Source organism: Scaptodrosophila lebanonensis, unplaced genomic scaffold, assembly GCF_003285725.1.
Source record: "Scaptodrosophila lebanonensis strain 11010-0011.00,11010-0021.00 unplaced genomic scaffold, SlebRS2 tig00001410-arrow-pilon, whole genome shotgun sequence".
In the NCBI taxonomy this organism is placed as follows: Eukaryota; Metazoa; Arthropoda; class Insecta; order Diptera; family Drosophilidae; genus Scaptodrosophila; species Scaptodrosophila lebanonensis.
Window position 1 is genome coordinate 1929920 of NW_022060738.1, and position 21769 is coordinate 1951688.

Genomic DNA, 21769 nt, shown 5'->3' on the forward strand with positions numbered 1-21769 from the left:
TGAGCTAGAATTTTCCTAAGCCGTCCACCTATGAAGGGATACTTGAGTCCAAACTTCAGCTTCCTAGCTTTTACCGTTTGGACTGTGCGTTGTACAAGTAATCAGTCGGGACAAACGGTTTTATACATATACATAGATAGATATATATTGGACTACTAATAATATTTAATAATATTGATATTGAAAAAAAAAAAAACATTTTGGTATGACGGCCAGAATTTGATATATGGTATATTAGGGGATATTTATATAATATTTAACCCATCAATTTCATAGCTAAATCTCAACAGAATACTTTCTTTGTGCAGGAAGTATAATTGGGGGTAACAAATAGAAGCTATACAAGTAGATTCCAATGTTATTAAGGTAATGACGAACATTTATTCATTGGTATAGCGTAGCACTTAGGCAAAAACTTTAAAATTTTACAAATTGATTAATGGATATGCATAATATAATACTTGTATTATTAAAATAATGTTCAAGCTTGATAGATAAGAATGAAAATAATTCTAAAATATACACCAACAAAACAATCAGCAATCGGCGTGTACGAGTATAAATATCAATTCAATTATGCCTCACGATTCAGTAAAGCGAAAATCATTGTACGATAATGAAAGTGACTTTGAGCATTCTGAGCATTATAATATTGCTTAGCACGGCATTGGCAAAATGTCCCAGCAAATTTACGCAAATTGGAAATAAATGTTATTATGTTTTCAATCGAGAGGTAAGTGTAGAACTTGATCATTTTTTGTGGTGAACTAATTAACAAATTGTAATTTGTAGACGGATTGGTTAAGAGCGGAACGAAAGTGTCGGCAGCTTAATGCACATCTCGTTGTGTTCGAGGACCAACAGGAAGTGGAATTATTGACAAGCTATCTGAATGACAAGAATTTAACTAGCACGCAGTTGCTGTGGCATGAATCCCTGTGGATGGGTATAACCGACTTGGATAAGACCCGCAATTTTATTGTCGAGCACACAAATCAGCCTATGTCTTACACTATGTGGGGCCCCGGAGAGCCAAACTATTCGATTCAACAATGTGTTGTAGCGGCTAAGGCCACACCAGCTGACAAGCTTTTGTATCATACCTTTCGCTGCGAGGAACATGCAAATGTTGTGTGCGAGCATCCAATACTGGGCAGCAGAGATCGCTTGAAAGAGGTGCCGATTTCCCTCAAATTGTCAGAACTGCCCTATTATTGTGCTGCTATTCAACGTTCTTGTGGTAAAAACTTTCAAAAGTTGGACGCGCTGTAGTAAAAATCCAGTCTTGCGTCGCATATTATCAGTTTTATTAAACATTAACATTTACATTAAAAATTTAATCGTAAATTTGCGCACATGCGTACACTTAGCCCTAACGGATTGCATATAAATAAAATGTCGAAAGCTGAAGCAGAGAGCGGTCATATACAAGTAGTATGTATATATGTATATAGTAAACACGACAATTAACTACAGTGGTCGCTCAGAACGTAGAACTTTCTCAAATGAAAATTCTTAACAAGAGAGAACGCTACTGTCGAGCAAGCCCGACAGTGAAATACCCTGTACCCAGGTAAGCTTCCGACCGAAGAAGCAAAAGGAAGAAGAAGGGCGAACTTGATGCTGCAGCTTGTGGGCGTAGTACCGGAGTGAAATTGTTTCGCTAATAACTTTTTTTAGAATTAGCTGATTTAGATGAAATTTGAAAGAAACAGAGAATAATATAGAAATTATGTGTGCAAAGTTTGGTTAATGTAGCTTTTGAAATGTGGACAGGGAGGGGGATATTCCAAAAAATAAAATAAGCTCGTCCTTTTCGGTCTTAGGAGAATCTGGATACCAACTTTGGTTATTCTAGCTTTTATAGTTTCTGAGATCCTTGCGTTCATCCAGACGGACAAGCAGACAGACGGACGGACGGCCATGTCTAGATCGATTTCTCTCGTCATGCTGATTCAGAATATATATACTTTTTGGGGTCGGAATTCTGCAAATTTTGTTTGAGCTGAAGAGTGTAGGTTAGTAGAATTTTTAGATGACAAGCTGAAAAGAGGTGTTGCTGTCCCGCCATTGTTCTACATCGATAACTTTTCATAGCTTGGTATAGAATTCAGAATACATGATGGAAATGTAATATTTATATGATACTGAGCGCATTGGTTTTACAGCTAGGCTCCTTTCCATTTCATTCAAATAAAATATATCCCAGGCATTACCACGAAAATCAATTCAGGAGGCACATAAATTGACTGTTTTCCAAATATTTTTTTATATCATAATATTTTGATTTACCCTACATTCGCTGTACACGCTTTTAGAAATATAATTATTGCGCTTTCGTTATTTCAAAATTTGCAAGCATGATAGATAAGAATTGAGAAACATGGAAATATAAAACCATATTATACATATATACTCTTAGTTCAAAAATCCATTATGAGTTAGTAAGCCCAGAGTCTTTGTACGATAATGAGGTCGGCTTTGAGCGCTCTGAGTATTGTAATACTACTTAGCATGACTTTGGCAAAATGTCCCAATAAGTTTGTGCAAATTGGAAAAAAGTGCTATTATGTTTTCACTCAAAAGGTAAGTGTAGAACTTAATCATTTCATTGTGGTGAACTAATGAACAAATTGTGATTTGTAGACGGATTGGCTAAGAGCGGAACGAAAGTGTCGGCAGCTTAATGCACATCTCGTTGTGTTCGAGGACCAACAGGAAGTGGATTTATTGACTAACTATTTGGAAGAAAAGGGTGTGGTTCTTACTGTGCATCCACGCTGGTGGGATGAATCCATATGGATAGGTATAACCGACTTGGATAATACCCGCAATTTTATTGTCGAGCACACAAAGCAGCCTATGCGTTATACTCTGTGGGGCCCCGGAGAGCCAAACTATTGGTTTCAACAATGCGTTGCCGCGGCTAAGGTTACACAAGCTGATAGTCTTAGTTATCATGACTTTGTCTGCGAGGAACAAGCTAAAGTTGTGTGCGAACACCCAATTTTGGGCAGGAGAGAGAGCATGAATGAGGTGCAGATTTCTCTCAAATTGTCAGCACTGCCCTATTATTGTGCTTCTATTCAACGTACTTGTGGTGAAAACTTTCAAAAGTTGGACGAACTGTAGTTAAAATGCATTATGGCGTCTCATCTTAACATAGTTTTATTAAACATTAACATTTACATTAAAGATTTAATCATAAATTTGTACACATAAGTAGCAGTAACAGATTGCATATAAATAAAATGTCGAAAGCTGAAGCAGAGAGCGGCCATATATAAGTAGTATGTATGTACATATATATGTATATAGCAAACGCGATAATTAAGTACAGTGGTCGCTTAGAAGGCAGAAGTTTTTTAAATGAGAATTCAAATGCTGCAATAACCAAACTTGCAAAAAAAAAAAATCAGAGCTCGGCATACTTTTTTAAAGTTAAGATAGAGTTTTTGTGCAGTTACTATTTAAGATATTGCCATTTAAATTTCAAATTGTTGAAATCGTGCTCTTAAAAGGTGTAAAACTTATGTGTGTACATTCAGGATATTTTGTAAAATAGATTTTGTTTTTGTGCTCTCGAAAATATAGTTATTTCTAAAGAGACTTGAAAACTCTATTTATTTTATTTGCTTTACTGTAATTGGATGATGTTTGTTGTAAAGTAATTAAGAGAAAGAAAAACTTCTGAGCTTTGTTTAACTCTATAATTAATTATCATTATCTCTGTACATAAACTAAATGGGGCGACCACTGTATATAGCAAGAGAAATAAAGTGTTATTGAATATAGTTTTTCAATTGCTGCTTTCGGCTGCATTGCAGGCGTGCCTGAGTTAATATGCGAAGGATATGCAGCCAGATACATTTATGGGGAGGGAGGGTAGCACAGGCGCGCGGCACATACATACAAGTACATATAGAAGTATGTGTATATTGTTAAAAATGTCATCACAGTCATATGGAAATAATTGCGCTCATTTCGATTCTCGCACACGAAGAATAAATTGTTCTCAATGTTGAATGAATTAAAGCGATAAGGCAGCTGCCCATCACGTTGTCATTTCGGAGGTGCTCTCCAAAATTTCTGTGCGAGCAACGGTCTCTGTGTTTGCCTCGACCTCCTCAGCTGCTGTGGTGATAATTGTGGGCAACGTGGTCGTTGTCGTAGTCAGCTCCAAGAGCTGTATTTGGTTTTGTTGCTGTTGCTGCATTTGTTGCTGCAGCTGCTGACGTTGCAGCTGCAGTTGTAGTTGTTGCTGCATGGCCAGAAAACTGGCCAAGTTTGCCGTCAGTTTCGCCTTGTGGTTCTCCACGCGTCGTATGTTACGCACCAAACGATTGTACACCAAGGGCTTGACGTCTATAGCCCATAGAAAGTCGAGATGATTGAAGCGTTCCATGGGCACCAAATACTTGTCAATCACATTGGGCAACTCGCGAGCCAGGCGATCGACGCCTGTGGTGGATACGAGTAGATCATTGACTGAATAATAGAGCGCCACTGGTACCTTGACGCGAGAGAGATCGTAATCTGGTGGTGTCATGCGATTATATTCCAGCTGATTGCGCAAGTAGCCGCGATCGAATTTACGAAAATGTCCCGACTTCATCAGTTGGCCAAAGTGTTCGAGCTGCTTGATTGAAGCGCCCGAGGGCGTGTGACTCAGCATTACGGGCAGCATTGTCTATGGGAGCGAGAGGTGGCGAGAAGAGGGCTCATTAGTACAATAAACTTGCAATTAGGTAATTGTCACTGCAACAAATTGCCACAATGAATTATGCATATGGTGTCATGTTAAGTATACGGCGCGTGTTGCAGCCATCGACCCACACAATGCACCCCATGAACAACAACGTTCTCTGTCGCTGAAGTGTAACGACGAAAACAACTCATATGCCAGCACACACACGCACACACACACATACAAATATTAACACACAGCAAGAGCAGGTGCGGCCCTCTAAGGTCAGACACAGGCCTCAATTCCATTAGAGATGAGCAATATTTCGTGTCTGTCCTATTTTTGTACCCTGTATCCAAAGGGTAAAGGGGTATATTAGTTTTGTGCGAGTGTACATGGAACACACAGAAGGAGGCGTGGCAGACCCCACAAAGTGTATATATTCTTGATCACCATGACGAGACGAGTCGATCTATACCTGTCTGTCTGTCCGTCCGTTTGAACACCTGGATCTCAGAGACAATAAGAGTTGGAGGCACCAAATTTTGCACAAAGATGCCTTATGTGTGTATTCTATACGAGTTTGTTTTGTTTTTTTGATTCCCCCCCCCCCCCCCCCACTTGCCACCTATGGGGGTTTTCCCGATTTTCCATTCGTATAATCACCTATATCTCGGAGACTATAACACCAAGGGACATCAATTTGAAGCCCAAGATGCCTTTTGCGAATACGCAAAATGTGTATTTTGGAATTTTCCTCCCTCCCCCCTCCCCACCGCAATCATTGAGAAATACTTCCAGTTGGTTATTATGAGCCTGTATGCCAAGTTTCATAATGATATTCCGATTTAACAGGAAGTTATAGCCATGTATCTACCGCTTGGCCCGCAACTGTTGTTGTTGTTACTGCTTTGCACAGGCACACGAGACATACACGCATAATTATTCTACACATCTGTACAGCGTATTTCTAAGTCGGGACATCCGACTTTAGCTGCCCTACTTATTAATATATCAGCTAAACAGTTATTAACAATTTCGTTATAAGTATACTTTATAAGGCTATAACATATCTTTAGTCTGACAGACTAATGCTCATCTCTAATATTGTTTCTTCTCTGTGTAGCGCGAGATGCTCGTTTTGTGTAACATAATTATGCCAAATTTTCAGCGTACCAACAAGATAGAAACAACAATAACAGCAACAACAATAACATCAACAACAATAACAGCAACAACAAAGACAGCAACAAGCTGTGTACCAGCATTGACATCAATGCCAATTTCATTTAGTTAGCATAACCCGCTGATACGCTCCCTCGAGCCGACTGCTTCGTTTAACGGCGGGCATTTAGGGTTCGTTGCCTGTAATTTGTGTTCCATAATTTTAAGTTAATTCGGGGCTTTTATAGGGGAATTTTCGGTACGAATTATTTTTTCTACTTTAAGTTGGCCACATAGAACTTATAAGTTTATGGAGCATATAAGAAACCAAACATTTGTAAATATATATTGATCACAAATCGATTAATAGATATTAACATTTTATTTAGAGGAGGACAAAAATACCCATCATATTTTGTAAAGAAAGGTTGTACTTAAAAAATTATAATATACCTTTTCAATATATTAAATAATATTACAAACTATTTGCAAATTACGTGTTGAAATGTTTTAATGGGACGTCAGTAATTGAAAAACAGAGTGTTAATGTATAGTTTCTTGAAAGCTAATAAATGTTCTCGTAGCACACGGCAATAACAAATCAAACAATTACCAGAAGCCCGAAAATATAGATCGATTTAATTACTTGCGTTTCGAGTATCAGAACTAATATACATAAGAAAACATTTCTTGATACATATATTTTTATTAAATCTCCTCAATTCTTTAGAATTAAAATTTCACTTTACAATTTCCTTAATTGTCCGTTAATTGTTATGTCCTGTACCCAAAGGGTAAAAGGGTATATTAGTTTCGTGCGAGTGGACATGTAACATACAGAAGGAGGCGTGGCAGACCTCACAAAGTATATATATTCTGGATCAGATTGACAAGTCGAGTCGATATAGCCATGTCCGTCTGTCCGTTCGTCTGTATGAACGCAAGAATCTCAGCAAGTACAAGAGCAAGAATAACCAAACTTGGTATCCAGATTCTCCTAAGTCCGAGAAAGGACGAGTTTGTGCGTTTTTTTTTTTTTTTGGATACATACGATTCTATGTAAATGTATGTAAACATGTCTCCACTTTTGTATATATGTATTGAATAATTTGTATTTAATTTAATAATAAAATAATTTAATTAATATCATTTTTTAAAATTAATTACAAATTTTCCTTTTTGGTGGGAGCTACAAGGTATTTTAAGTTGAGCCTACTTGACTTTAGCATTCCTTTCTTGTTTTTGATATAAAAAATTTCTTAGAAGCAAAAAAACCAATGGATCTGTTTCTCTACTGATTTGAAAACAAATATTTACATAGAACTAGAAACTGCCTCTCAAAATAATTGCCTTTTAAATAAAATATATTTATAATGCATAATTATTGAATTTTTAATCTACTAGATCAACAATATGGTCTCAAAAATAACAATTAACCAACCCTTTATTCAAGTATTGTTCCATTTATTATGTAATAAATAGAAGGTAATAATATTGAAGCGTCCAATTTAATATAAATAAAATAATAAAAATGCAAAGATAATTTCTTTTTATATAGACTCTATGTTCAAGCAGAGTTTGAGTTAAGATTGCATTGCCAATTTTAATGCAAATACCCAAAACCCAAGTCTAAATTACGATTTGTGTCTGAGCGGTTTTACATAAGCCCCTGCGCAGCTCAGGACACAACTAAACACTAAAGTCCTCGGACACATAGGCAGACAGACAGGATACGCACGTACCTCATGCATGCACGCACACACACACACACACACACACACACACACATACACTCACACACAGACACTCACTTCATCGGGCCAAATAGGTGGCTTAATTAAGTGCAACTTAATGAAGACAATCGCATGAGCAAACAGACAGGCAGTTGAAATGGCAAATCGATAAAATCCTTGGCTGAAAATCACGCAAAAATGCGACGAACGAACCTTATTCAGCTGCTCCGAATTGTAGCCGGCGACCAAAAACAGGATATTCGAGCAGACGTCCTGCGTCATGGCGTTGTCGTGGCACACGACCTGGCTGTGGTCCACCAGGAATTTCGTGTTCGGCATGAATTCCGTGATGCGCAGCATGCGTGTGGCAGCCTGTAAAGTACACAGACAAACATGTAAACAAGAATGTGAGGAAAGGCATCAACACAAACGCACACACACACACACATACACACTCACAGTAAGGAAATCGAGGAACAGAACCAGCGTGCGAAACAACGGACTCTTCATGTCGTGTATATAGGCGATGGGGGCCAGAGCATGCATCGATGTTATTTTTTGGGTGTATGCGGGCTGTTCGGAGCACAGCACCCAGAATATAGCCGTGCCTTGTGAGTGGCCGATATAGTGTAGTTGCTCGTAGCCCGTCTTGCTCAGTATATAGTCGATATTGGCGGGCAGATCGTATTTCCCCATCTCATGAAAGGTGAAGTCCCAGAACTCTTGATAGTCGCTATTCAGACTTGTGTGATTCTTCGAGTAGCGATTACCTCGCGAATTCCCCATCCAGACATCGTAGCCCAAATCGGACAGCATATAGCCTGCAATATAGAATATCGAATTCAGCATCAACACAAATAGAAATTGCTTCTCAGGCGTTAGTCTCACCCAAACCGGACTTGGGACCCATGAGCACCCATGTCGCCGATGTATCCAATATGCCATGCATCAGGAGCACTGGTTGGGCGCCCTTCTTTGGTATGCGATGCATTTCCAGTATATAGCCATCTTTGGTCACCACCGTGTGCGTCTCCGATGGATAGCCATATTTGCGTATTAATTTCGGCTGCGAATGCACAGAGAGAAAATCCCTTAAAAGTGAGTTGTTTTCATTTTTTCGTACGAGTATGTTTTCTTTTTATTTTGGTAGGAAGCTGTAGGTGTCAGTGTATAATGCCGATGAATGCGAAAGTGTAAGTGCAAATCACGGCAGTGTGAAATTGACTTCTCGTTCGGTGGCATAAAAAAGGGACTGCAGTCGCTTTGAAGCTTTTTCAATTTGCATAACTGCCTATATATATATGTGCCTGCCATCCAACGAACTACAAAATAACAAATCACACTTGGTTTGTGAACTTTAATTTATTTATTCAGATGGCAATAGTTCGATAACTTACAAATATTGACTAACTGAATTATGTATTTAATTGAAAAACCTTATAATACAAAAAAGAAGCAAATCAACCTACAAAACACAATACATAAGCTACTGTCGCCAAAAATATAAATTGTTAACCACTAAATAAGAGTACATTTAATGTAAATCATCAAATTACAAATCGTAAACTTAAAAAATTTTGAGGAAGTGGATTGGTTGATGAAAAGTTGTACATGAATCTGACAGAGAGGGTGTTCATTTACTATTCATTTCTAAGCACTTGGCTACCTACCTATACAATAATTTGATTGCTCATTTAATTACCCTTCTAATTAAAATGCAAAGTTGACAAAGCCGCAACAGCGCGTGTGCACATAATTATTTTAGAATTTCTTTATTGACACCAACAATAAAAAACTGTAATAGAACTCACATAAAATGATATAGCCAAGCTGATCAGATAAAACTATTCTGCAATTACATATATGTATAGTTATAGTTGTTGCTGTGACGCCATTAAATCACAGATAGATTCTTATGTCTTCAGCAAAACTATCACGTATCACGCATACGCACTGTGGCCACGCACATGAATCAGTAAAACATTTTCCGGGTAGGTGGATGGGTGGTGGGTGAATCGGTTGTCAATATTGTTCGTGAGCATTTTGATAAGTACAATCGTCAAATTGTACAACAGCAAGGAATTACATAATAGGGTTTGTGCACCCTGCCAGTGGGTATGTTTGGACAAAAAAAGAAAGAAACCGAACAGAAAAAATTATAAACACGCACAGCAACTAGCTTTGTATTGCACAAATCGAAAAGCACATTTATTCGGCGGCGTCGACTGTCTGGCATTTTAATTAACCTTGGCAGCGAATAGCCGCATGTACCAACAACAAATACAAAATAAAAAGTAGCTTGTTGCAAGCCAACTTGCCGGCTGGTTGGCCAACATGAGGAAACGATACGGCAAAGTAAACCAGTGGAATACTTTTCCTCCCCAACAATTTTATGTACACACGAGTAAACTATATAAAGTATATTTATATATAGATGTATATGTATATATATTTCGTATATTTCCTTGCATCGCTTATGCAATTTTGTAAAGCTGGTGTTAGCCAAGAATACAAAATGTATGTCTCCCACAGGCCTAGCCCCTTCTTGCAGCTTTCAGCAGCCTGCAAATTTTTGTGGCCTGTGCGTGGCTTCAAGTTGAAATAACTTTTGTTTTTCTTTTTCTTAGATATTTTGCGCCAAGGCTTGACACACTTTTTGGCTTGTCAAAATGGCACAACCCCAGCTAATATTTACTTAAGCCAAGATGCCGACAAAGTTGCAGCATTTCTGCTTTATCGCGCGCATCTTGAGCGTTTTTGTTGTTTGTACGCTGCGGCATACTCTGGGCTTGCCCAGTTACGAAATGTGGCAAGATGCTGAAACCCACACGTAAATGGCAGCCAACTGTTTGGCTATAAAAAATGCAACGAGCCACATTGTTATTTATTTTTTTAGCAAAAGCGTTTTTCATTTTATTAGCCAGTTAAATGCGTTTGGTTTGACAATCAAGTGGCCACGAGCTGTGAGCAAATATTTTAATATGAATATTCTTCAGGAAACGTGTTAGTGAAGTGTTATTGAAAGTGTCCGCACTCGATGGGTTTCGATGAAGGCTAACTTGTTCCCAAGTTAGTGTATTGTGGGCCCAGTTTTGCAAATTAGCCACAAGTGGAAGCAAATGTTTGCACAGTTTCTTGTATTAATGCTTTGAATTACAATTTGTAGATGGAAATACTCTTCGGATTAATTAAAACAAATAAACGATTCTTTTATTCGAAATAAACGTTATTTAGTTAAACAATTGTTAGCGAAGGTCTCATATTGTAATTAATTCAAACAACAACAATTTTTATTTAAAATTTATTTAGTGGCATATACATTCAAAGAAACTGAAATTCCTAACGATTTTTTATTGTGAAATAAAAATTGTTTTGTAAATTTATATTTATGATTAACAGAAAAACTTGATTCCACACAAATTTTACTTACAAGCCTTGGAAAAATTTGCTTTTGGTTGCATTCAAAATAACATTATCTACCAACACATTGATAAATTTAATTCATCTAGTCTGCTAAATCAGTTTGTTTGTTTCGGTTTGTGAAACAAACACAGATTCAATTATAAAATATCAGAACTATAGTATAGCCTAAAATAAACCTAAGCCTAAGCCCTGATTATGAAAGAAAGCCCAGAAGAGATGACTTCTGGTTGTTGCTTTCACTTTTATTGCCGTATTACGTAGATACGTAATGTTAATGATGAGAAATAAAATGAATGGAAGGAGACCAACAACATAGTATAGTATGCATATATTTTGCAAGAAACTTGCCTTTTTGCCAAAGAAATTAGTTACTTGAAATGAAACTTTTCACTTTATTTTAACTAAACTGAAACTGTTTTGTGGACGATCTAAGATCTTTAAGTCGATAGTTGATATATTGTAATGCAAAATTTCCCACCCTAGCTATGGTGCATAGTTTACTATGCATAGATAGAAATGCTGACCAACCATCGAATACACTCGATTCGTTTCATTAAGAGAAATCCGTCACAACTTCTGAACTTTACTATCCATATTATTATAGAAGCAGATGCAAATACTCGTAATTGTTGCTTTTTTTCCGAAGCACCAACAAAAATTGTTCAATGCTCACTGTATTTTGAAATACAATAATTTAATTTGCTAGCGTGTTTATTTCAGATTTATAAAACAAAAAAATTCGACTCTATATCAACTCTGTTACATAACCCTATCTATGTAAAACGGCTTTTGCAATATTTTCGAAAAAAGTACATAACTGCAATAAAACTTTGTGTTGAAAGAGTAGCTGGCAAAATACGATAAAGTTGTACCAATTAAGCACGGTTGAAAAAAATTATTACAATTTGTCAAACAGCAATCAGAAAGTGCACAGTAAAATAATTTATTTCACTTTAGGACGACAAATTTTCAATTAAAAATTGTGCACGATTCATCAAAGTGGCGAACATAGGAAAAAATTGAAAACATTTATTGGTCAGTCACAAAAAAATAGTCCCAACTAATGCGAAAAACAATGAAGCCAGCAAACTGTAATTAAATAAACAAACCATATATCTCTCGACCTATGCCAATGTGAGATATATATTATTTGTTGCTTTAGTAATTATTTTTCACCTCCCATTTATGTCTGTGTTGTTCGTTTGTTTGGCTGAGTTTCATTTTTATGGCTTTTACTGTTTTGCTAACTGGTCTTCAATATTTTACATTTGCCGACTCGGCCCAACCCGCACAAACTTTATTAGCACCTACATGAGAGTCGTGTGAATAGCTGTGCTGGAAGGGGGCGACTGTGGTCCCATGTTTCGATTATAATGTTCATCATGACCCACTAATTTGCTTATTCAGGTGTTTGTGTCGCTGCTAAGTCGTTGGTTCGTGTACACACTAATTGGCAGCTCGCACTGCACATTGCACATTGCTGGGCCTTCATTTGTCTGTCGCGGGCTCTCTGTCCGTTTTTGTAATCTCAATGCAAATTATTTTAATGTCAACGTTTGTTTATTTGTCGTTTGGACCGCGCTCCTCATTTGCATAAAACACATTTGGCTGCCAGCCACTTTGATTTGTCAAAGCAGCCACCGTTTGCGGCTCGCCACAAGGAAACACAAAACACTTTTGTTTTAATTGATAGCCATCACCAACATCATCACTACATCATCATCATCATCATCATCATGATCGTTTTGTAATTGACCTTGATATTGACTTCTCTCGTATTCAAAACCAATCATCATATTATAGATAACTAAAGCCGTCGATTGAGCGCCTGACTGATTGGCTGACTGACTGAATGGATGAGTGTGCGAGCGACCCGACCCCAACCCAAAAACCAGTTTGCAGGTTTCAAATTGAAGTTGAAACTTTTTGGCCAAGTTTTTGAGTTGCTGGCCACTTTATTTGATTCGACATCAATTTAATTTTAAGCAGCTTATACTAAAGGTTAATCACATTTGAACTTCCGTTGAGGTTGGAAACTAGAGCAGTTTGTTAATACAAATTAAAAAAAAATTGAATAACTTTGATAAATGTATGCAAGATAGGAAGTAAGGTGACCAATTTGCATTCTTTTAAGTTTATTGAATCAATTCTGCTAATATTTATTTCATTCATTGACTTTATATTCATATAATGTGCAGCTAACAAAAAGACAATGAAACGTTATTAAACGCTATTTTAGTTTTATGACTAGAGTAAAAGCAACTGGACATTTGTTTACAAATTATATCTTTCTAACAAAGCCATGGATCTTGCTAATAACTGAAGACACTAATCAGCATTTATCGATTATTATATGGACAGAGAAAATTATCAATTGTGCCTAGAAGTGCATTATTTACGTTAATGGTACTAACACATTACTTTTCGGTTTAAATACTTATTCTGTAAATGAGTATTAACAACAACGACGGAACTCGTATTATAAATCAATTACTTGAAAGCATGTACTGTAAGCATGTACTGTAAAAATCGATCAACATTTTTTTTTTAATTTTCTTAATTTTTTTTATTTTCTATAATTATTGTAAACAGAGTACAGAGTATTTCAATGTCGGGACACCCGACTTTACCTTTTTTACTTGTTATTCATTCTCTTACAATATAATAATTATATTCCAACTTATTACAACTCAATCAATAATCATTATTTTTGAGTAAAACAAGAAAACTCATAAAATAATGAATATTGTCGAAGTTTTATTTCTTTTTATCAAAAATAAAACTCAAGTTATAATTTTGACTACATTTATATATATCCTTAAACAATGAGCCGAGGCGAAGTCCTATAGTACAGTTTTGAGCTAAAAAATAATTACAGAAAAATTATCATTAAAAAAACAAGATAGAACGCTACAGTCGAGCAAGCCCGACAGTAAAATAGCCTGTACTCTCCACAAAAAAAAATTAAAAAAAAAAAATTTTAAAAAAATTAAATTATTAAAAAAAATGAATGAATGAATTAATTAATTAAATTAAATTAGGATACATGGTTATGTTCAGTTTTAACAGCATACATTTACATCACGTACCTATGTGTGTTTATATGCGTGTATGTATGCAGTACAAAGTTGAACCAAAGCAGCAACAACAACAACAGCTGCGGGCAGCGCTGCCGACAGAGCTGCAGGCAGCGCATGAGCAGCGATTTTATTTATGGCTATAACTTTCTTCAGAATTGACCTATCATGATGAAATTTGGCACACGGACACATTAGTACTAACTGGATGTACCTACCAAAATGATTTCAAAATTCCGAGAATTACGGAGGTTATAAGAAAAAACACGAATTGCGGGGGAGTGGGGGGGTGCATCGAAAAAAAATCAAACTCGTACTTTCTCGGTCTTAGGAGAATATGGAAACCAAGTTTGGTTATTCTAGCTCTTATACTTTCTGAGATCCTTGCGTTCATACGGACAGACAGACGGACAGACAGACAGACGGACAGACAGACGGACAGACAGACGGACGGACAGACGGGCGGACGGACGGACGGACAAGGCTATATCCACTCGGCTTCTCATCCTGATCAAGAATATATATACTTTGTGGGGTCTGCCACGCCTCCTTCTGTGTGTTACATACATGCGCACAAAACTAGTATAGCCTTTCACCCTTTGGGTACTGGCTATAACAAGAGAGAACGCTACAGTCGAGCAAGCCCGACAGTGAAATAGCCTGTACTCTCTACAAAAAAGAAAAATTAAAAAAAAATTAAATTATTAAAAAAAATGAATGAATGAATGAATTAATTAAATTAAATTAGAATACATGTTTATGTTCAGTTTTAACAGCATACATTTACATCACGTACCTATGCGTGTTTATATGCGTGTATGTATGCAGCACAAAGTTGAACCAAAGCAGCAACAACAACAGCAGCTGCCGACAGAGCTGCAGGCAGCGCATGAGCAGCGATTTTACTTATGGCTATAACTTTCTTCAGAATTGACCTATCATTTGAGGGGTCAGCCACGCTTCCTTCTGTGTGTTACATACATGCGCACAAAACTAGTATAGCCTTTCACCCTTTGGGTACAGGCTATAAAAATCATTGCTATGGTGCACTCGCTAAAACGTAAGTAAATATCTAAATATTACCAAAATTATCTACTTACTGTTTGTCTTAAGCATTAGATGAACTATTTAAGGTTAAAAAACGGCGGCACTGAAATTCTCGCATAAGTTACTATTTAACACAGATGAAATAAAATCTAAGACCGACCTAAAATCGGCTTATCAAGGCACCCCATCTATATATGTATTTAAGCTGAGTCTTTAGTCTTTTTGCCAACTATTACGGTGCTACGTAATCGATCCAATTCCGAAATTCCCCCAAAACTTGAGCATTCCAAAAAAAAATGCGGAAATCTTTAAATTCAAATTAAATCAACCTTTTTTGTGCCAAAACGAACACAAAACAAAAAAAAAAAAAAATAAAAGGCTTTGCACAAAGAGTGAAGAGAGAAGCGAGTGCAGCACAACAAAGCCCATTTCCTTATTGTTGCCGGCGCACAAAGCCAGGGCTTTCTTTGTGCGACAAAGGCAGCGGCTTGGTGCTTGGTTAGACACGTTAAATGCTGGGCAGCCGTGCCCCTCGTACGCGACCAGGTTGCCGAAGACGGGCAAAATAGTGGACAGGCTAGACAACAACTGCTAACCCATATTTCAAAGTCACTCATGGTGGACCACCCCGGGAAGGGAGGGGGGCTTAGAGGAATTCAAACTACTACGACAGGTTAGCCTAATTGCATGTTGATTATTGTGTGCCGTTGACAATTTCAATTTGTTATTGTTGCTGGCCATTGCTATAAAAGGCCACTTTGTCTTAACAACCAACTGGCGTCCCCCACACTCACCTCTCGCGCCCTCACTGTCTTTGGCGATTATGCAATTGGCAACGTGCAGAAATTGTTGAATAGTTTGTTACATTGCAGAGACAGACACGCGTCGACAAAGATAAAACACGAAATGAACGCAGACCATTTTGTGTTTTTATTTTGCAGCCATTGAACGCATTTGAACGACAGCCCATGACTTTGCATAAGCCACATTTATGCTCTTTCTCTCTTTATTTCTTAGCTTATCGTATATTTTTCTTCGTGCTTGACAAATCGTTGACAATGCGCTAGTGCTGGAACTGGAGCTGCTGACAATGTTTTGGGTTTTGGGTTTTGGCTTGGCCAGGCCAATGAGTCGCATGCATAACAGGAATTGCTCGCGTTTGCTCACAAAAATCACGTAAATCGCATAAATTACGAACGTTACGTTACGTTGGGCAGACAAACTAACATATTCACATATATTCGTATTCGTATGTACTCGTATGTATGGACATGCATATGCAAGTAAATAATGCCACTCACCCCCTAGGGGAGAGCACACCTTCAACTCATGGCTGAATAATTTTTTTACACTTCTATTTTGCAATTTCTTGTGCGCCTCTCTTGTTAATCGTTTCTTTTTTATTTTCTTCAGTTTTGATGGCCTTAGCTTATTCGTCTATATGAATTATATATATAGGTATGTATTTGTTTAGTCAATTTTCGCCTGTGATTTGTTTGACGTCTTCTTTTCTGCTTCTTCATTCACAGTTTTTTTTTTTAGTCGTTAGCATGATTTAGCGCTGACCCCACCTTCGTGCATATGTGGTAACTATTTATTAGCTCCCTTGGTTTTTATTTCAGATTTCTCGTACCCTTGGTTACCTGTGCATAGTGGTTTAGCAGCCAAATTTATTGGCCAAAATTGGAAAATGCATTAGTTTTTCAGTATTTTAATACACAAACAACGATTATTAGTTATTTTAATTCCTACATAGGGACTGCACTAAAATACTTGCATTATATTAATTGGAAATTTTAAAGGACAATTACTTAAAAAACGTTTGAAAAACAACTGTTACTCATCACCAAAAGACTTAAGGCCTGTCAGCCTGTCTTCGTTTTTACTTAAGACTCTAGATAGATTTTTAGAGAAGCCCAGCACGCCTTATAGTTATAAGCGCAGGTCCTGCCCCTCTCCAGTGTTAAAAATAAAAGCGGATTCGTAATCGACATCAAGGAGCATTTCCTGATAGTGGTCAGAGACATAGTGTTCTCCTTCAACAGAAATAGGTGTTGAAGGATCCCTTATTGGGTCCGTCAGCCAACTTCTCATCAATAGAGCAGCCGGAATACCGAAATGGAGTTCTGTCTGCCAGAAAGTTCAGTAGAAGGCAGCCCCATAATGATATTATGAAATAATTACCATTTACTTTACTTTTTTTCGGGGCACCTCAGAGAGGCTCAAGAAGAGAGCCGAAAAGTTTAAAGGTAAACTTATATTATAATAGCATTGTCTTTTTATTCCCATTTAATAATAATTTAATTATGCTTCCTTTCTCCTTTTCTTGCATGCCATTTAATACTCTAAAGAATTTCCAGAAAACGATTCAAACTAGGGCCTTTTTGTCGAGCTATTGAAAACAGCGATTACTGCCAAATTAATATCAAATCCAAACGTTGCCTTTACGTTCCTGATTCCTATTAACCTGATTCCCACTGAAATCTTGTTACGAACAAAAATTTGAATTCAAACAGTAATTCCCTTGAATTCACGTAATTATTTTAAAACTTCGAAACGATTCTGAGCCACCGTGCTACTCTTTTTTGTAAGTCAGGCTGTAATTCACAAAACTGTGTGAATTTATTTGTTGTGCTACATTATGGACTTTAAATGCAAATGCTGTGATCAGTTTTCGTTTTATACAAGAAATTGTGTAACAATACGGTACGTGCACTGCGAACTGATGATATTGATAATGCCGATCTAATTGCGGGCGCGTGAATTATGTCAACGTAATGCCCATCAAGGTTGGACTCAGTCGAGAGACTTTTTATGAATTCTGTGCTGTGATTCAGTCTTGTATACAAAATATTTGGTTTCTCATTGTTGTGTGAAGTAAATGTAAAGGGCAATACATTTAGTTGACGAGCACCTTAAGTTCCAAGGCAATTGAGAAACCTTATTAATACCGGTACTAATTTCCTAGTTCAGCAAATGCCCAACTAGTAGGTTAGCACTGAACTAATTCCAAATAAAGTAATTGATAAATCTATTAATTTAATTTCAGATGTCTTTCCAAAATAAAAGCTATATTTCTTATTATTTTGTCGCCAGATTTTAAGGAGCTAGAATGTAGTAGGAAATGGGAAACTCTATCGCTGCTCACACATAGTATCAGATAACGGAGGTGTTGATATTTTCCAGGGATTGTCATTTTATTATGAGTTGCCAATAAGTTGTTTTTATAAATACTTATTGTTTAATAGAACAGAATTGTCGAATAACTTAAGAACGCATTATTATTGCGTAACTATTATACAATTCTTTTCTTTTGACTTACGAAAAGGTAATTTGGATTTAATGTATTTATCAATGATGTCATATTCATTTAACTATTATAATAGAATAATAATAAAAAAATATCTTTAATATCTTTTTTCATGAAAATACAGATGGTTGGAATTTAATGAAAAGCGAGATAGAAGCACTGTTAGATTGATGAAAGATTGGAGCAATTTACAATATTTCAAGAAAATTAGTTTGCTTGAGTGGACAGTTTTTCAAAAGCTAAGAAGTTAAGGTTAAGGCATAAAGGGCAACGAGCAGTCTCAAATAACACTAAGTTACACATTTCAATTAGTATATCTAAAGTTAATAAAAAATTAAACTGAAATCATATAGTTGATTTTCTTATGAATTGTATCTAGCTTTTTCTGATATTTCAGAAATCGATTAATTTCAAATTTTATTTGATTAACTTTTTCCCTTTAAGAGCTCATTTCCACACATTTCCGTATGAAGCTGAAAGCTTAATAGTTTTAATATACAAGCTAATGAATTTGTAAGTCCATGCAAGCAATTAAGCTAATGAAGCTAATGAAGCTACGGCTAATAAAGGAACTGCAAAAAATATGCGAAAAAAAGTGTTAGCATTTTTATGGCTCTCCAGACCAACCTTTCGGCTTGGCTCCCAAATAAAAAATGAAAAAACCTATTAGCTGTCATAAAAATGGTTTTGAAAAAGCCGGCGCGACGAGTGTGACCCAATTCCATTAAAAACTGCACCCGTTGGGCTGACAAACCGCAATGACCACCGAATGCCAAGAAACTTTTTATTGCCGGTGGCAATTGCAGTGGCAATGGCAGTAATAACCAATAAATTCTAGCCGGCAAGCTCTCGTGATAAAACCTTATTAGCCCCAAAGTCAGTCAGTCAGTGAGTGAGTGAGTGTGTGTGTGTGTGTGTGTGTGTTTGTAACAGCATAAATCAATGCCAAAGTCAATGAACTGCAGAACGAATGGTAGCAGAAAAAATGTACAAAAAATAACAAACTTTCTTTTGAAGCGCAGCAGCGAAGAGGCGCGCAGTGAAAAGTGTAAATTTATTTGACATAGAAAAGTTGTGTCTAACACAAAATATAATGAGAGATAAAGTTGTTGGCCAAAGCGCACCGCGCGAGCAGAGCACCAAAGCCGGTAAGCGACAGCGCAAGCAACAAAAAATGTCAATGCTAACAACTTGAGTTAAATGACTGCCTGACTGTCTGTCCATCTGTCTCTCCGTTAGACTGTGTATTGGGCAAGTGGCTGGGCTGGGCTGGGTTGAGCTAGGCTGGGTTGGGTTACTTTGCGGCCGTTACGCGCCAGTTCTTGTCCACTTACCGTTATCAGCGATGCATCCTCTAGCACATCGGACTTCAGGTTGCGACCGCCGCCCGCCAGGTTGGCATTGCTGGAGAGCAGCACGCTATTCAGCAGATTCTTAAAGCTCAGCGAGGTGTAGCTGAAGGGCGAGAGTATCGTAAAGGCGTCGGCATTGCCAAAAAACTGCAGCAGCAGCAGCGAAGTTGGCCAAAGGCCAAGGCACCAGCGACGACAGCTGTGCAGCATTTCACACACACACAAACGCACACACACAAACTAAAGACACACACACACTGAGAGTTGGCAACAAGTGTGGCAATGCAACAGTTGCTTGCAGTTAAGCGTAACGGTTACGTTTTGTCTGCCCCGTTGCTTTTTCTGCACTTTTTTCGTAACTTTTTTCTTCAAATTTACTTTGCGTTTTGCTTCTCTTTTTTTGCAATTTATTGAATTTGCATTCTTTAAGACGATTTAATTATCCGTTTGGCAATCTTTTGGCAGCATTTGTTCTTTTGCTTTAGGTTTAAGAAACGTTTTTTTACAACTGCGCGTGGTAGGCCGGGCGAGGACTCTAATTTTATATTTATTTTATTTTTCGTTGGAGCTTGCAACCGTCTCGTTTGAGGTTCGATACTCAACTGTCTGAAGTTCGTGCTTTGTCTATGAAGTCAACTGATCCGAGCTTGAAACGAACATGTTCGTCTTTGTGGATCATGTTCGTGCTTCCCATGTGGATGCGGTTGCTTTGGTGGATGCTATGATATTATCTCGAATTGATATAAGAACTGCAAATTATGTTGATAGGGTTATTATACTATGTACGCGAGCTGAAAAATGTAACAGGTTCTGCCTGGCGTGGCAGACCCCACAAAGTATATATATTCTTGTGTAGCATGACAAGACGAGTCGATCTAGCCCTGTCTGTCTGTCCGTCCGTATGAACACCTGGATCTCAGAGACTTTACGAGCTAGAGGCACCAAACTTTGCACAAAGATGCCTTATGCTAGTTTGTTTTATTTTTTTGATTTTCCCACTCACTTCCCCGATAATGGGGTTTTTCCGTAACGCCGTTCGTATAATCGCTTATATCTCGGAGACTATAAGACCTAAGAACATCAAATTTTAAGTCCAAGATGCCTTATGTGAATACGCAGAAAATGTGTTCATACTCAGACACACACAAACATACACATACACGCATAATTATTCTACACATATGTACAGAGTATTTCAAAGTCGGGTCACCCGACCTTAGCTTCTCTACTTGTTTTTCCTGATTTATTTAATTTTTTTGTGCCTTTATTTCTACTGATATTCTTATTGAAATATATCAGTACATAATAAGCTATAACGTATATTGAAGCTGGGCTAAATAGCTGATTCCTTTCCTTTCGTAATCTTTTCATCGCAACTGATTGCCATAAGCTCCATTAAAATCCGATACCAATAAGACATGGTTCTCTCTTACTCTAAATACATACGGCCCTAGTTCGCTTGTGGGATATATAGGACTATATAAGGTCACTATGAAAAGAGCTTGGTTCGGTTAGAGATAGAAGCTCCAGCGAAGAACTGCACCAGAAACCGGGCCAAGCATTCTATGAAGCCAAATCCAGCTTGTAAAACCTACCAGCTGGGTTTTATTTATGTTAACTCATATTCCGGCATCATAATGGGTTAATAGACCTAGAGTGACAAAGTACAGGAGACCTTAATAATGGAGTGAATTCAGTCCAACGCTGAGTGGCCTGTACAACCAACCAACTTGAAGTGTCACCCACATCGAACTTGTCCACTAGATACAATTGCCTTATTTATACATTAATTGTAAAATGCCAAACGGTAAGCTTATATTATCGAATGTCATTCTATAAAACCGGAATCTTTATGTAATTATTTTTCCATTTTTCAATCTCCAAATTAATTATCCAACATTCTTTCATCTTACAGGTGATAAGCAGAAGTAGCTCGTTGCTGACCTTACCCAATGGCTAATCTGCTGCGCACGCCG

The 21769-nt window shown here is 37.3% G+C and overlaps 3 protein-coding genes across 3 annotated transcripts; 2 read left to right on the forward strand and 1 right to left on the reverse strand.

Annotated features, from left to right (window-relative positions):
- Positions 1-616: 616 nt before the first annotated feature.
- On the forward strand, positions 617-1272 carry LOC115630740 (C-type lectin 6-like). The gene is made up of 2 exons (XM_030527394.1): positions 617-733; positions 793-1272. Exons 1-2 carry the CDS (start codon positions 617-619, stop codon positions 1270-1272), a joined length of 597 nt encoding a protein of 198 aa, XP_030383254.1.
- A 1197-nt stretch (positions 1273-2469) lies between these two features.
- On the forward strand, positions 2470-3132 carry LOC115630742 (C-type lectin 37Db-like). The gene is made up of 2 exons (XM_030527395.1): positions 2470-2586; positions 2647-3132. The coding sequence occupies exons 1-2, from the start codon at positions 2470-2472 to the stop codon at positions 3130-3132; spliced, it is 603 nt and encodes a 200-aa protein (XP_030383255.1).
- Positions 3133-4054: 922 nt separating this feature from the next.
- On the reverse strand, positions 4055-20003 carry LOC115630743 (lipase 3). Its single transcript, XM_030527396.1, has 5 exons — positions 19776-20003; positions 8473-8650; positions 8044-8405; positions 7798-7956; positions 4055-4690 (listed from the first exon to the last, which is right to left on the reverse strand). The coding sequence occupies exons 1-5, from the start codon at positions 20001-20003 to the stop codon at positions 4055-4057; spliced, it is 1563 nt and encodes a 520-aa protein (XP_030383256.1).
- Between the last annotated feature and the right edge of the window lie 1766 nt (positions 20004-21769).

What these genes read in the sequence shown, in the direction of transcription:
- LOC115630742 (XM_030527395.1), top strand. Translation starts at nt 2,470, where the DNA reads ATGAGGTCGGCTTTGAGCGCTCTGAGTATTGTAATACTACTTAGCATG. An exon ending in ATTATGTTTTCACTCAAAAG is followed by an intron (nt 2,587 to 2,646) that starts GTAAGTGTAGAA and finishes TGTGATTTGTAG; the next exon opens with ACGGATTGGCTAAGAGCGGA.
- LOC115630743 (XM_030527396.1), bottom strand. Translation starts at nt 20,003, where the DNA reads ATGCTGCACAGCTGTCGTCGCTGGTGCCTTGGCCTTTGGCCAACTTCG. An exon ending in GGGTCCCAAGTCCGGTTTGG is followed by an intron (nt 8,406 to 8,472) that starts GTGAGACTAACG and finishes TCTATATTGCAG; the next exon opens with GCTATATGCTGTCCGATTTG. An exon ending in ATTCGGAGCAGCTGAATAAG is followed by an intron (nt 4,691 to 7,797) that starts GTTCGTTCGTCG and finishes TCGCTCCCATAG; the next exon opens with ACAATGCTGCCCGTAATGCT.
- LOC115630740 (XM_030527394.1), top strand. Translation starts at nt 617, where the DNA reads ATGAAAGTGACTTTGAGCATTCTGAGCATTATAATATTGCTTAGCACG. An exon ending in ATTATGTTTTCAATCGAGAG is followed by an intron (nt 734 to 792) that starts GTAAGTGTAGAA and finishes TGTAATTTGTAG; the next exon opens with ACGGATTGGTTAAGAGCGGA.